The 16,431-nt window shown below is 42.5% G+C and overlaps 2 protein-coding genes across 2 annotated transcripts in view; both read left to right on the top strand.

Annotated features, from left to right (window-relative positions):
* Positions 1 to 16,431, top strand: part of Ptpdc1 (protein tyrosine phosphatase domain containing 1) — a 45,401-nt gene that overhangs the window by 7,121 nt on the left and 21,849 nt on the right. The window contains exon 2 of the mRNA XM_051170915.1: positions 10,072 to 10,159. Within this exon, the coding sequence (XP_051026872.1) occupies positions 10,078 to 10,159 (82 nt within the window). The 5' untranslated portion in view covers positions 10,072 to 10,077. The remainder of the gene's footprint in view (positions 1 to 10,071; positions 10,160 to 16,431) is intronic.
* Positions 15,214 to 15,915, top strand: LOC127211143 (ras-related protein Rab-9A-like). Its single transcript, XM_051170922.1, has one exon. The coding sequence runs from the start codon at positions 15,265 to 15,267 to the stop codon at positions 15,868 to 15,870; it is 606 nt and encodes a 201-aa protein (XP_051026879.1). The 5' UTR covers positions 15,214 to 15,264; the 3' UTR covers positions 15,871 to 15,915.

Raw genomic sequence — 16,431 nt, 5'->3', positions numbered from 1 at the left:
CTTAGTTATTGTTAATCTTTCATTTGCCTATTTTATAAATTATTCTATATTAAGTGTGCAGGCATTAAAAAGAGTGGAGGGCATCTAGTTGTTACTATGTGTGGTTTCAGACATTCTCTGACAGGCCCTGAGACATGTCCGTGCAGATAAGGGGAAACTGCTCTATTAAGCTTACCGGAGTTCCGTACAGTGTGCAGACAATGCAGACAGGGTTCACTTCCCCCTTACTTACCTGTAACTTCCCAGCCCACAGTCTGTGTTGCTCCTATGGGTGCCATCTTCTCGCTTGTATTTTCTGTTTCACTGTACATGGACTGTATTAGAACTGCTAACTTGACCTTCATAAGAAATCTAACCGAGTCCATGTGGATAGTCCTTTTTCTCTCACAGTTTCTGTTCCGAAGTTACTTAGACCACTCCTTCAGTGAGGTTGTCTTACCTTCGTAATGCAATTCATTTCCTTTGCCTAAGTCTGGGGTCCGCTGCAACTCATCCCCTTCTTGGTTAAATTTTTAAATTTTTTGAATTAAAAAAACATTAGTAGATATTCTCGCTGTTATAAAAAATCTATGGGTCTTTATAACTAGATAACATAATTATCATGACACTAGTAAACAAAATAGTTTCTTGGTCTTGAGAATAATCTGTGCTGTATCTATCCTGGTCAGCCCTTTGCCCTTCTGAAAACCCTTGCAAAAACTGGTCACTTTTCTATTTGTGTAGTTTTTGCCTTTTCCAGAAAGTCTATAAATGTATTTACATGATATATAGCCTTTTCACACCAGATATTTTTTTTCACTTAGCACAGTCCCAGAACACATGTGGAGATCAGAGACAACTTTCCTTTGGGACTTACCCATATTGCTTAGATAAACAGCTCATTGTGGTCACAGAAAAGTGTCCCTACCACACTGTGACAGCACAGCTGCCTCTGGCTTTGTACTGTCACAGATAATGCTGCTGAGAAGATTCATAGGCAGGTGTTTAAGTGGATGTAGGTCAGCTGGGAAGACAATTTCTGGATTTCATGCTAGCACAGTGTTTAGCTTTGTAAGCAACTGCGGAACTTTCTTCACTTTGTATTTATTTCACCAGCTGTAAAGGAGGATTCTCATTACTCTCCATCTTTGCCAGCATTGATAGATTATTGCTGGACTTATTTGTACACTTTGACTTATATTTTATGTGGTCATTGTATGTGTGCACGCATGTGTTTGCATGACGTGTGTGCAGAGGCAGAGAACAGCTTTGGGGAGTCCATTCTCCGTCCACCATGTCAGTTCTGATTGGACTTTTGTTGTCAGGTTCACACAGCAGGTGCCAAGCCCAGGGTCTTTCCCCCCCTAACCATGCTAATTCATGTTCAGTGGTATGTACCATGGCTTGTTTTCCACTTTCCCTGTCTTGAGTGTACAAATGCTTGTCTAAAAGTTCTTGATGATGTGCCTGTTCAGGTCTTGGACCATTTCTTTTTAAAGTTAACATATAAACTGATGCATTTCATTTTGCCATATTCATACACATATTTGCTTCTACTTCATTCTTTCTTATTTATTCCTCATCTCTTATATCAAAATTGTGCTTGTGATTTAAAGTCCAAACAATGCACTGATGTGTCAAGGGGATGCAGGCTACTATTTTCTGTCTTTGCTCTGAACCTAACTCCCTCTCACTGTGTTATTGTTCTCCTTCTAATCATACAAACATCACTTCCTCAGTGTTTGGCATTTTTTCACATAGTTATATGAAAAATATGACACTGCAACTTAATTTTACCTTTTAACTTGTTAGAGTCAACTTTTAGGTCATTATGTATCAGTTTGATTTAAATGTAACTGATTTGTGTTCTGTGCGTATTTTGTGCATAACTTTTTTATTTATTGTTTTTTTGAGACAGAGTTTCTCTGTATAGCTTTGACTGTCCTGGACTCACTTTGTAGAGGAGGCTGACCTCTAACTCACAAAGATCCCCCAGCCTCTGCCTCCCAAGTGCTAGGACTTAAAGGCGTGTGCCACTATCACCCGGCTACATTTTTTTTTTTTTTTTTTTTTTTTTTGCTTTGTCTTGCAATTTTTTTTCAAGATAACTTGCTGCTATGTAGCCCATGCTGGCCTTGAACTTGCAGTCTTCCTGGTTCTGCCTCCTGGGTGTTGGGATTATACACATTTGTTACTACACCCAGCCTATGCTACCATTTGTTCATTTTCTTTCTTTAAAATATTCTAATTATTACCAGTTTACGTTCTATAACAAAGATAACACCATTTTAAATTACCTTGTTTGTGTAAATTGAAGGAGTTGGATGCAAGGCCTTTATCACTGTGTATCATTTCCTCCCTGTCTGTCTCCTCTTCTCAGTCTCTTAATGTCTTTGACAGAAGGAAAGTTTGATGCTTTTTTTTTTCTTGTTTATTGAAAATAGATTCTTTTCTCATACAATATATCTTGATCACAGTTTCCCTTACTCTGTTCCTTTCAGCTCCTCCCCATGTCCCCTCCCATCTGGATACACTCCCACTCTGTCTCTCATTTGGAAGGAATAGGCGTCTTAGAGATATCAACCAAACCTAACAAAATAATATATAATAAGATAAGACAAAACCAACACACCTAAGTTGGATAAGGCAAACCAGCAGAAGGAAAAGAGCCCCAAGAGCAGGCACCAGAATCGGAGACCCTCTCATTCACACACTCAGAAGTCCCATGAAAATACTAGGCAGAAAGCTGATACATCCACAGAGGACCTGGTGCCGCACTGTGAGGCTCTTGTTCTTGCTGCTCCAGTCTCTGAGTTCACAGGAGCCTTGTTCTCCTGGTGTCCACCGTCCTCTCTGGCTCTTATACTCTTTCCACATCCTCTTCCATTGGCTTCCCTGAGCTCTGAGGGGAAGGATTTAATGGAGACATCGCATTTAGAGCTCTATGGAGACATCACATTTAAAGCTCTGTGTTTCATATCTCTCTCTCTCTCTCTCTCTCTCTGTGCGTTGTTTGACTGTGGGTCTCTGTATTTAACACTGCCGTCTGCTGAAGGAGGAAGCATCTTTGGTGATGGCTGAATAAGGCACCAATCTATGAGTATAGCAGACTATCATTAGGAGTCGTGTGTGTGTGTGTGTGTGTGTGTGTGTGTGTGTGTGTGTGTGTGTGTGTTTTAAGACCAGTAGTATTTGGTTTTACCCTAGGTCTCTGGGCAGTCCAGTTTGACATATATATGCCTAATCTTTAAATTAAAATTTTAGGTGTTGTATTTTAAAGCTCACCCCAGCTCCGTATATTTTAGAAGTGCTTGGAATGACTCAGTGGTAAAGGCACTTGCTACAAAAGCTTTGCAACCTGAGATCCATCCCCAGCCCACACAGGAGTGATAGGAGAGAACCCGCTCCACTAAAATGCCCTCTCATCGCCACGTGAGCACTGAAGTGCCTGCTTCCCTTCTTCATGCTCACATCATGCATGTGCACTTATGTGTGCACACACATAGAATTAGACATTTTAAAATGAAATTAAAGTGCTGGAGAGATGGTTAAGAGTAAATACTGCTTTTGAAGAGGACCCTAATTTGAGTCATGGTATCCACATCAGTGGCTCACAATTGTCTGGAACTCTAGGTCTGTGGGGTCTTTAGGCTCCATGGGCACCCTGCATTCTCACATGTACATATCAGTGTGTAGATACGACACACACATGCTCTCTAAATGAAAATGCCTCTGTGTTTATAAAGCTAATTTTTTAGTTGGTTGACTGTATTTTTGGACCCTGCTCCAGTCTGCTTTGCTATGTTGATTGATGTCTTTTCCTTGCCCCCTTGCTGTTGCTTTATAGTAAGTCTTGAGATGGTGATGTGAATCCACCATCTCTGAAGTTAATTTTCCAGAACTGAGTTGGTTAGATAAGTTTTAGAGTAAGCTCATGGATGTATTTTTAAAAACTCAAGTAGGACTTAAAGGCTATGCTTTAACCCTGTAGGTGAGTTTGGGGAGAACTGGTGTCTGGACTATGCTCAGTCCTCAAATCAAAAACAGAGTATTTGTGCCTTAATTTGAGATTGGTTCAGACCTGGAGGATAACTTGTCATGTGCAGCTACTAGTGGGGAAAGGGTAGGGAATATGAGCCAGCTTCAGTGCTGCTACCCGTTTACCTCATTTGTTTTGTCATAAAGTATTTTCTGAAGAATATTAATTCAGCTGCATATTTCTTTAAATGATGAAATAGAGGGTTCTTGGAGTGTTGTTTTTCCGTGATGTGTGACTTGTCTTCTGGGAGCCTTGCAGTCTTCCCTAAGGTGTAGTTAGCTGTGAGCTCACAGGAGCCAGGGAAGATAGTACTAAACTGCCATGTAGATGGTATTTTTAAAATGGCCTTCAGCTCTCTCCCTGAGGATTATAAGCGGCTGTTGTAATAGTGTCCAAGCCTGCACAGACCTAGGTAAGCCTTTACTCGCTCTGCAAGATAAGATGTGAATAAAATATATAGTTGGCATTTTGGGAAGGTATCCTACCAGAGAGGAAATGTAGGCTGGGGCTGAAAAGAAAACAGATCCAGTCTCTTGAGGAATTAGAACACAAATCTGTCAAGGTGAAAGATTTACAAGAAGTCAGAGGTTTAAACATGTTCAGAAAACAAAAAGGTGGTGATGCCATTCCTGTATTTGCATTGTTCTGTCATGCAATGATATGCTGTCCATGTTGCTGAGACAATTAAGGCATGATTATAGTTCCTGCTTTGAGGATGGAAAATGGAGATTGAGATGTTAAGTGATGGTGGTGGTGGTGGTAGGAGGTACCTGTTGCTGGATGCTCATTCTTGGTCTCATCTAATCCTAAGTCCTTACCGTTTGCCAGGGCCAGGTGTAGGTTCCAGAAGTACAGACGCTGGTGAACAGACAGTAGACAGAACAAATAAATTATATAGTACTCTATGTTTAGCATGGTCCTGTTGAGAGATATTAACAAGTGAGGGTGGTTTAAGTTTCAAGGTGGGCTATGTGGAACGTTTTGTTTTGTTTTGTTTTGTTTGGAAGTGGAGTAACATGTTAGGTGTGGTTGGATATACTTGAGATTGTAGTACTTAGGAGGTGGAGATACAAGGTCAGAAGTTCAAGGTCACCATCAATTACATAAGACTTACAATTAAAAGTTGCCTTGGGTCTCAGAAGAGACTTGGGACTTGGATATTAAGAATTGTTGAGACTGTGAAAAACTATGGAGACTTTTCAGATTGGACTAAATACATTCCAAGTTATGATATGGCCGGAGCTTAGGGGGTCAGGGAATGGAATGTGGTGGTTTGAATGCGAACATCCCCCCTAGGCTCAGATGTTTGAACAGTGGTCCCCGGTTGGTAGGCTTAGTAGGTTTGGTCTTCCTGGAGAAGGTCTTCCAGTGATGGAAGCAGACACCATTTCAGGTTGTCTCTGCTTTCTGCTTCTACTGCCATGCTTCGGCTCTGCCAGCAACAGCCCTTATCTATCCCTCTGAAAGCATAAGTCAAACTTGTATAAGTCGCCTTAGTCGTGGAGTTTTATCAGAGCTATGGGAAGGTAACTAACACATTATTCCATGACCAAAATAAATTAATTGTCAGACCATAAAAAGAAATGGAAGAACCTTAAATGGCATTTATAAGTGGAAGAGTCTATCTGCAAAGGCCTCCTACTGTGTGAGCCTAACGTTTTGGAAAAGGCGAAACGGGAAAGTAGTAAGAAGGCCAGTGGTTGCCAGGAGCTAGGAAAGGGAGGGATAAATAGGAAGAACATATGGAGATTTTAAAAGTGTAAACTACCCTGTATGGTACTATAAGCGTGGCTTTTTCTATAGAACCTATAGAACGCACAGCAACAAAAGGGAACCTTAGTGTGACCTAGGGACTTGGAGTGATAGTGATGTGTCAATTTAGGCTCATCAGTTGTAGTCATAACTGCCCTACTCTGTAGATGATGTTGGTCATATGAGAGGATGTATTGGGAAGTGGGAAAGGGCCCAGGGAACAGATGGGGAAGCTCTCACTTTAACTCCATTTTTCTGTGTCTAAAACTGCTCTAAAAACATTGTCGGAGCTGGAGATATGGCTCAGCAGTTACACGTACTGTTCTTGCAGAGGACCAGGGTTTAGTTCCCAGTACCTGCCTCACAACTGCCCGTGACTCCAGTTCCAGAGGATCCAAACCCTTCATCTGGCCTCTGTGGGCTCCTGCATAAATGTGGTGCACATGTAGTCAGCCACAAACACATTACATAAAAATTTAAATAAATAAATCGAAAAATAACTAAGTCCAGGGGCTAGCAAGATGGTTCGAGGGTAAAGGCAGTTGTTACTAAACTTGACAGGCTAAGTTTAATCCCTGGGAGTCCCATGAGAGAAGGAGAGAGTTGTCCTCTGACCTCTCTATATATGTGCTGTGACCTGTGCACACACACCAAATAAATGTAAAACACAAAAGTTTACTAAAAGTAGGAATAACTGTGCTATCTTATGTAGTAGGCTGTGGTAAGGTCTAGATGAGATACAGACATGCAAAGGAAGTGGAATAGTTCCTGACGTGGAGTGAGCTAGTATCGTGTGGTTATTGTCATATTGTGAATGGCCACAAAACATGCTTTCATTTGAGCGTCATAGTGTCTAGACGGCTTGGGTAAACTCATCCCCATGCTTGAGCTGGGATTACTGCCTAGAATCTTACCACATTGACAGAATGAGGGAGGAGAGTATAAATTGGTGATAGACTTGGAAGTGGAGACAAGGAATCTGCGCTTCCCCAGGTGCCCAGGGGTGATCCTGATGTGTTCCCAAGGTAGGGTGCTGCAGCGGGGAGCAGCAGGGGAAGGTGGAGCACTCGCTCAACACAAGCCTCACAAATTCTCTCTAAGAAGTATGCATAGCACTGCTGCTCCCAGAAAACAGTCACTTCGTGACATTCTCCATAACTGTGAGTAATATTTCACCGCTGTACTCAAGCTTTGAGCAGTAGGTACTAATTAGTGAGATGTGTGACTAATTCTGAACTGTTGAGTCATTTGCGGGGACTTTAGGGGTAAAAGAACTGTAGGATAGAGTGAGCAAAAACACTTGTCATTGAGTCAGGAAGTGAAGTTACATGAGTGTTCACAGAGTGAAAGTCAGGATTAATTGAAACTCTCCGTGCTCTGTAGGTAGCATATGAATAAATTCTGTTGTGAATGGAGTGAAGGTTTTCGTAAGACTTCCTGGAAGCTCAGCTGTTACTACTAGCAGGACAATTAGACAGATAGATAATGCAGAGCATCTCTTACACACTGTTTAAGGTAGGAGCAAAAGAAGCGACTGTAGCCTAGGAAAGGAAAGGCGAAAAAGTACAGTATTGCAAAGTACGATAACCAGTATTTACTTTGTGTCAGGCATTGCTTTAGATATGTGTACATATGCACACACAATCTTTCTCATCCTTACAACTTTTGAAACTAGATATATCATCTTCATTTTGCAAAAGAAATCAAAGCTCAAACCAGTTCATATAGATGGCAGTTGAATAATTAAGATTTAAACATACTTTCTTTTTATTTATTTTTGGCTTTTCAAGACAGGGTTTCTCTGTGTGTAGCCTTGGCTGGCCTGTACCAGGGTAGCCTCGAACTCACAGAGATCTGCCTGCCTCTGCCTCCCTAAGTGCTGGGATTACAGGCGTGCGCCACCATGGCCAGCTTGTACTGTGTTTCTATTCATTGGTAGCATACAGTAGACATTGCTTCAGAGATCTAAGATTTGAGCTTCAGAGATGAGTGGAGGGATTTCTTCTCCTAACAGATGAGTATGGCAGATGTGTTCTCCTTACCTTACCCAAAACTCTAGACAACCTTATAAAAATGACTGGAAAGCAAGCAGCCAGGGCTTTGGTCTCTTAGAGAAGAGATGTGAACATGGTGAGTTTAAGGTTGCACCAGCTGCCTCCCTGGGGACAGTTTCCAGATTTGAGCTTAGCGAAGAGGCAGCCCTTCCCAGAGATGCACAAAGGGATGAACTCAGTGGAGCCAAAGTAGCTAGGATTTGCAGTTAGGGTCTCAGAGAAAAGAGAGGAGGACCCCACCCCAGAAGGACCTCAGAGCTTTGCCGAACTGCAGTCTGGTGAGTGCTGATCTGTACAGACCATCTGAGGCCAGGAAAATACAAGAAGTCAACTGGCTACAAGTAGTTCTGCTCCCCAAGCCAGGGTGGGGAGGCCTTGGAAAGATTAGCAGGACATCTAAACTAGCCCAAAGTCAAGGCCGGGGAGCAGCCCCAACACAGATACCAAAGAACGCTGCCACAGAAACCAATGACCTCCTTTAATAAGAAAAGGAAGTAGATAGTTAAGACCTGATGGGAAAGTAACCAGAGTCTCCTTAGGAAGGTAGATGAAGGCGTTTAAAAGGGGAAAGTGGGGGAAAGTTTACAGGTGTTTGGGCAAAGAGGAAAGCTTAAATTTCCAAAGCAATAAAACTCAGGCAAGCAGATCCCCAGGTGAAGGCAATTGACATCCACACAGTGAAAAGGAAGTCTGCAGGCCATATTCCACTCTAGGGCTGTCCACATACAAGCAGAGCTCATTTTCTCTTCTCATATATTGAAGATCTCACAGTCTATTTCCCAAGGTGACTGACTTTTTATGACATATCTCAGGCTTGTGAAAATTGACAATTTAACTCAAGTGATTAGATAAGTAGTTAAAACAAAGTCAAGCTTTCTATTCTTCAACATTGTTTTGTTTTGGTGGAGGCTTTTTACAGTGAGAGGGACTGACCCCAGGCCTCTGGCATGCAGGGCAAGCACTCTAGCACCAAGCCATGTCCCCTGTATCCAAGGAGATGTGCGATGCCAGGCTCAACTCTCACTGCTACATCGCAGGCAAGAGTTCTCTTGTTTGTTTTGAGATGGTGCCTCACTTTGAGACCCTCCTGCCTGCCTCCCTTGAGTGGTTGGCCCTTTGGAGGACACCAGTCTGCTGTCCCAGCCACACTCATAACAATGATGCCAACCAGAGACATGCAGCTAGCCCACTGAACCTGTGGAGAAATGGAGACTGTGCTTACAAAGCCACTATGATGGGAGACATTTCATTCTAAGGAACAAAGACGCCCCGCCTCCATTCTTCTGTTAGTGTGTTCTTTTTCTTCCCAGGTAATCAAAATGTGCCCAAGTATATGATTGTAAGTGAAAACAGCAGGGCACAGAAAGCAGATATGGGCAGTTTTGAGTTTTCATTTCTAAGTGAATTTTCACTGTAAATTCAGGAACGTAAAGCATTAAATCTAAATGTGACAAAGAAAAGGTTTCAGCAGTTTAACATTATTATAATTATAAAATAAAAAGGTAAGAATTTCTGTGCAATATCAGCATCTAGATTTGCCTTTAATTTTTTCGAGTGTCTGTGTATGATGTGTGTGTGCTCTCTCTGTGAGTGTGTGTGTGTGTGAGTGTGTGTGTGTGAGTGTGTGTGTGTGTGAGTGTGTGTGTGTGTGTGAGTGTGTGTGTGAGTGTGTGTGTGAGTGTGTGTGTGAGTGTGTGTTTGTGAGTGTGTGTGTGTGTGTGTGTGTGAGAGAGAGAGAGAGAAGAGAAGATAGAGGAGAGAGAGAGGGGAAGGGGAGGGAGAGGAAGAGAGAACAAGTGCAGATGTGTGCATGTTAGGGCACATGTGGAGGTCAAAGGGCAACCTTGGTTATAAAAAAAAAAGTTATTAGTAAGATGGACAGGGTCTCTCTACATGTCCCTGGCTGTCCTGGAACTCAGGCTGGCCTTGAACTCAAAGAGATAGATTTGTCTGCCTCCGCTCCCCAGTGTTAAAGGAATGTGCCACCATGTCCAATGTTAGTTTACCTTCCTTTGTACTAAGTTTTCAGATAGTGCATCTGAATCTAGACTAGCTGTGTTTCAAGTGTTAGGCATCCAGGAGGCAGCCCAGTAGTCGAATACCCACTTAGCATTTGTGATGCCCTGAGTTCAGCCACACACGGAAGGGAGGAAAAAAGAAAGCCCACGTAGGTAATGACAGCCATACTGGGTAGCAGATGCTGAACATGATTAGTTAAGTAATGATCTTTTTTAAATTTTCCAACAGACCACAATGGCTGCAGGAGTCTTGCCGCAGAATGAAAAACCATATTCCACTTTGGGGAATAACAGTGGATATGCTGCAGACATGAATGGTAATGATCTATTTAGTGTACCTTCTGTCTCTTTGTGGAAATTTATATTTAATAAAAGTAATTAATTGAAAGGATCTAAAAGAAAAAGCTCCATTCTTCACTCTAGAAGCCCAGGTCTAAGTATTGTTTGCAGCCTTTTCTTTCTGCCTTACTACTTGGCCTGGTAGAGTTCCTTTACAAAACTCTGAAGAGTGTTCTTGGCCTTTTGAAGAAGAGGTGTTGCAAACAGTGTTCATCTCCTGCGTTATTATCTTAGGATGAGATTACAAGTTTGTTCCTATCAGCAAACGCCTACTTGTGAACCAGCCATTCATTTCTTTCTCCTTCAGTTACATGTAAGCGTCACTTCACTTACAAAGCATATTCAGAAATATCCAGGCCCTACTCTGCCAGTGCGCATGCACGCGCGCGCGCGCGTGTGTATGTGTGTGTGTGTGTGTGTGTGTGTGTGTGTGTGTGTGTGCACCTTTGTTTGGTACCCAGGCAAGGAAGCATGTCCTAACTTAATACTCCTGTCGTCATACTTGCCTCTCGTCCTTTTGCAGTTCTGAGCTAGGAAATGGGTGACATGGTTCCACTCTGGCAGATTTCCATTGCTCAAGCAAAATAGCCAATAAAAATCTACTTAGAGGCCGATGAGATGATGGCCCAGGAGGTAAAGGTACTTGCCTCTAGGCCTGAGTACCTGAGTTTGACCCCAGAACCCACCTGGTATAAAGAGAGAACCAACTCCTGCAAATTGTCCTTCGAACTCCACAGTTTTGTACACTACCCCCAAATAAGTCAATGTAATATATAATAAAAATTGTAATTAATTTAAAAGCAAAAAGGTGAATTTTGGGTCATGGTTTCAAACATTTCAGCCCATGCCCAGCTGCCCATTCTGTTTAAGTCTGTGTGAGGCCCAGCATCATGATGGAAATATATGGCAGAGAAAACTGCTTACTGGACTGGGGACAGAGGAAGGGGTCAGGGTCCCGGTGTTTTTGCTAATAGCATGCTCACACAGTGACTAACTTCCACTGGAACCCACCTCTTTTTTGGGTAGGGTATTTGAGACAGGGTTTCGCTCTGTAGCCTTGGCCAGGCTGGCCTCAAACTCAACAGCGATCCGCCTGCCTCTGCCTCCCGAGTGCTGGAATTAAAGGCGTGCGCCACCACTACCCAGCAGGAACCCACCTCTTAAAGTTTCCACTACCTTCAGTAGCACCACAGACTGATAACCAAGCTCTGAACATAGGGGTCTGTGAGGGACACTTACTATCCCAACCACACCATGGCTCGGTGGCCTGGAGTGATAGGCAGAGAGACGTTGAGCGTTTTCTTGGCAGTACTCTTGTGGGGTGTTCTAACATACGAGTTCACTGCAGTGCTGTTGGATAAGAGACACTGCAGGATTTCTTCTAACTGTGGACTAGAAAGTAGAGGAGGGAGCTAGGGCTACAGCTGTTGCCTTCAGTGTTCGCTGGAGCAACCACCTCTCAGCTTGTTGTGTTCTTACTGGACCCTGTCCACTCTAGGAGGGCCTCTCTCACGGCAAGAGGAACAGTGTTTCCCACACGGCTGAGTTCCTAGCCTTGTAGACCTTCCATCTGCCTGCTGCGGCTGGTTTTAGAGGAGCTAATACTGGTAACTACCATTAGTGGATGGATGCTTGTGTGCCAGTCCTCTTACCGGGTAATTTCCTTGGTCTTAGTAGTGCTTAAAAAAAAAACAAACAAACAAACACAAAAACCAAACCAAATGCAGTGACTGCTCCCTGAGCTTCCTGTGTAGACTCCTCCCCTCAGGACTACCCCAGGCAGCAGCCACACAAGCCTGCTTCCTTCTTCCTTCCTTTATCTGGCTTACTTCCTAGCATTTTTTTTCTCTGGCCAGGTTCTGTTAGCTTTGAGATAGGGTAAACTCATTACACAGGAGAGAGCCTAGGGTGTCAGCTGCTATACCAGCCATCCCAGCTGTGAGGGACACCAAAAGCCCTCTACGCGTTCCCAGGTGCCCCAGGCAGAGAGACCTTTGTGATATACTGGAGAAGATTTTTCTTAACCTTTCAAAATTGTAATTGTTTTTTCCTACACAGCACTATAACCACTCAGGCCACAACTCTCCCCACCCTAGCTCTGAACGCTGCTGGATAGCCCTGGCTTAGGGCTGCCTAGTGGATTTTCTCTTTGATGATGTATTTCAAATTAAGATGTTGAGGACCGATACTTGTATCCGAAAAGCCCTAGCATTATACAAGGAGATTGGATATATGCCCCTGCTATGTCCTCGGGTTAGGGTTGTTGTGTGAGATTAGTACTCTAGTTTCTGTACATGTTTGGCAGCATTCGCCAATAGTCATGTAAGCCTGGAGATATTTTTTTTTAAATCTTTTTATTTATGAAGTAGGTTCTTTACTTCTATAGGACTATCCGGGTCTTCTCATGTTATGTGTTGGCTTTTAACAGTCTTTTTAAAAGTCTTAAGCAGTCTTTAGGAAATTGTGCATTTCTCCTAAGTTGGCAGATGGATGAGCATAAAGTTGTTCTTATGAGTTCCATATTATTCTTTCAGGTGTTTCCAGCCCATGACTCACAGGCTAAATGTAGCCAAGAATAGCTAAGAACGTGGCCCAACACAACATTGTAAATGTGTGTGTATGTGTGTGTTCGTGTGCGTGTGTGTGTGTGTGTGTGTGTGTGTGTGTGTGTGTGTGTCGTAACTTGACTACACAGTTTTTGAACTGTGAATTTTTGTACGACATTGAGTCACAGTGTCAGAAGGCTGGACGAACGTGAACGAGTGCCGGATTGAAGAGAGTGCTCCTTCCACGTGTGTCTTTTTGTTTTTATAGTTGTGTCAGCTTTTCTGAAGTTTATCAGTTGCGTTAATTTTTTCATGGAGCCAGTTGAAAGCTGCCACTATTTTCCCATTTTATTTTTTTAAAAAACCTTATGCCCTTATTCTTGCCCTTCTAATGCTTGCTTTGTGTTTTCGGTTTTGTTTTTCCCTCATACCTTCCTAGTGACTGGCTTTGGAGCTTGGGTTGTTGATTGGAGACCTTTCTTCTTTAAAGCGGAGTAAACTTCCTTCATTACCATCCCATGCAATTCAGTATGTTCCGTTCTCATTTTCGTTCAATCCTGTATGTTATGTTGCTTTCCTTTGAGACTTTCTCTTTAGCCCACAAATTAATTTATACCTTTGGTGTTTAATCTCAAAGTTGTTAGAGTTTTGCTGATTTCCAGTTCAGTTCTTTTTTGTTCAGAGAACATTCTAAGCTTCCAGTTCTTTTAAAAAATTAGTGCCAAGGCACATTGTAATTATAGCCCTAATTGAATAATTTCAGGGTTACACATCTGCTGATCAAGTTCTTCTCAGTCAAGTTGTGATTTTCTTAATTCTTGGTGTGACAAATGATTTATGACAGATTTTTGGACCCTGCTTTCTGTTTTTTCTTACTTAGCAGGCAGCCTCCTTATGAGTAGTCAGCTACAGATTCAAGTGAGGTGTGTCTGTCCAGGCTCCCGCTGGCAGACTACTATGCATCCAGCCCTGTGGCATGTGGGTGGCACAGGAGGGCAGCTTCCACTACTCTGTTGACACCTTCCTGGTAGAAGGGAGCAGTGCCTTGCATGGTCAGGTTGCAGTGAAATGGTGATCTAGGACCCACTGCTCTCTACGGTAGATGGGAGGTGACTCATCTGCTTTGTTCCGGTTGTGGGTGAACCTCACTTCTCTGCTGTACCCTGTGAGTCTCAAGAGAAGAAAGAGATGAGAAGTGTAATGGTAATTTTCCCACCTCCCGCCCTTTTGTCATGGATACCAAGTAGAGCTGGGATTTCAGCTCCCCACTGGATCCCACTAACTCCAGGGGATCGGAATGGGAACCCATATGTCACACGTCCTTTCTTCTCATTGATGGAAGGTAGGGTGGAGAGACTCAGGCTCCCTCGGCTCCCTCAACACTGAAGGCAGCAGTGTGAACTAGTCTCGTTTCATGCTTCATTGCTCAATCTTGTTTTTAACAGGGGAATGTGCAGGTTTGTCTCCCCACTAGGCCACACTGAGACCAGAGTGCTCACTAGCCATAACTTGTACCGCTTTCTTTAGTTTCCTTCATGCTAGGTGAGAATGAAGGCTTAGCTGAGGAACAGATAGGGAGGGGTTGGTAAGCCTAGTATTGACTAGCTGTGCATCAGGGTCCCATTAGGACTTGCTGCTGCAAATTAAGTGTAGACCCTAAGACCCTGCTCCAGGAGAATTGTAGCGTTATCCATACAGTGTGTGGTCTAGTGATTTACTAATTTTCACTTGGGTTGATGACTTTTAAAGTTCATTTGTGCTACATGTGTTAATAATTCTGGCCTTCAGTTGCAGAGATAATTCCGTATTTTAAATGATCAGTTGATGAGTGAGTTATTCCCACGTTTTGGCTGTTGTACTAACTCTGTACATGGCTGTGTGTATACTGTGTTATCCTTCACTTAGCTTTATAAGTAGGAGTCAAAGGCTGGTTCATCTGGTCACTTTGTTTAATCATTTAAGAAGCCGCCAGACTGTTTTCCAAAGTATTTGTTCCATTGTATATTCCCACCAGCAGTGAGGGTGGGCTCCCTGTCTGTCATCATGAGCACTTAGAGCTTGCCTGACTATTCAGTTGTAGCCATCCTAAAAGGTATAAAGAGATACCTCATTGTGGTTTTTATAAACATTTTCCTAAGGACTGATGGTGATGAATATTTTTCATCTATTGATATTTTCTGTATATTTTAGAAAAAATTCCTATTCAGATTACTTGCTATTAAAAATTACTATTATAGAGCCATATTGGTCCTTTGGCCCAAGTCTCTAGCTGTTTGAGCTTGAGCTGGTTATCGCTCTAGACACTGCCGAGTCTCTGGCCCTCTTTCTGCCCAGGCAGGCTAGCAAACAGCTCCTGGGACACCCTGTGTGTGGTTTCAAGGGCCCCATGTGCCTGAAGGCTCTCATGGGAGAGGTGATCAAGGCATTGGATTGGCTGGTGGTCATTTTTTCTGCTGACTTGCTGAGGTTCCAGGGAATGGAGATAATGATGAACTGAACTTCTAAGGATTCTGAAATAAAAACTTACACTATTAACAATGGCAGGAAAATCGTCTCTTTTTAAAACAATTCTTCTTGGAGATGGTGGAGTTGGCAAGAGTTCTCTTATGAACAGATATGTTCCCAATAAATTTGATACTCAGCTCTTCCACACAATAGGTGTGGAATTTTTAAATAAAGATTTGGAGGTGGATGGACATTTTGTTACCATGCAGATTTGGGACACAGCTGGTCAAGAGCGGTTCCGAACCCTGAGGACACCGTTTTACAGAGGTTCTGACTGTCACCTGCTTACTTTTAGTGTCCATGATTCACAAAGCTTCCAGAATTTAAACAACTGGAAGAAGGAATTCATATATTATGCAGATGTGGAAGAGCCCGAAACCTTTCCTTTTGTGATTTTGGGCAACAAGATTGATGTAAATGAACGGCAGGTGTCTACAGAAGAAGCCCAAGCCTGGTGCAAGGACAACGGCGACTGTCCTTACTTTGAAACAAGTGCAGAAGATTCCACCAATGTAGCAGCTGCCTTTGAGGAGGCAGTTCCAAGAGTTACGGCTACGGAAGATAAGTCAGATCATCTGATTCAGACAGACACGGTCCATCTTCACCGAAAGCCCAAGCCAAACTCCTCCTGCTGTTGATGGCATTAAAGAGATGGTTGGTGCATTTTTACACACATGTATGCACATCTCACACACACAAGGAGTGTGAGGAAAATTAGTATTTGCAGCAGGGTTCATCTACTAATAAAATTCAACTAACGAATATTGCTCTCTTTAGTTGGTGGGAGAAGGGATACATTCACTCTGGAGGTATCTATTTACTCAATAATGGCACCTTACATTTATAAATTGTAATGGTTGTCTAATGCTTCTTTAATTTAAAATGTTAGCGCTAATAAGATGACCCAGAATTGAATTAAATTGTAATTCAAACAAAAATCTTGACTATTCTAGAGTTACACTTAGATTGTTTTTCCCCTACAAGAAAATGGAGAATTACTTTTATATGTGTATATTTTTATGTAATTAGTATTCTCTTCTTGGTCCAGGGAAGTAAATTCCTACAGCAATACTATTAAAGATTAAAATCTAATGCAAAAAATTACTATTATAGAATTTACATATCAAAGCTTCACCCTTTTAAAGAAGTCACTGGATGTTATTATAAATATAAAGCTGGACAATATTCAGCACTATGTT

Source organism: Acomys russatus, chromosome 3, assembly GCF_903995435.1.
Source record: "Acomys russatus chromosome 3, mAcoRus1.1, whole genome shotgun sequence".
Lineage (NCBI taxonomy): Eukaryota > Metazoa > Chordata > Mammalia > Rodentia > Muridae > Acomys > Acomys russatus.
Note: the sequence above shows the minus strand (reverse complement) of the source record. Positions and strands in the feature narration are given on the sequence as shown.

What these genes read in the sequence shown, in the direction of transcription:
- LOC127211143 (XM_051170922.1), top strand. Translation starts at nt 15,265, where the DNA reads ATGGCAGGAAAATCGTCTCTTTTTAAAACAATTCTTCTTGGAGATGGT.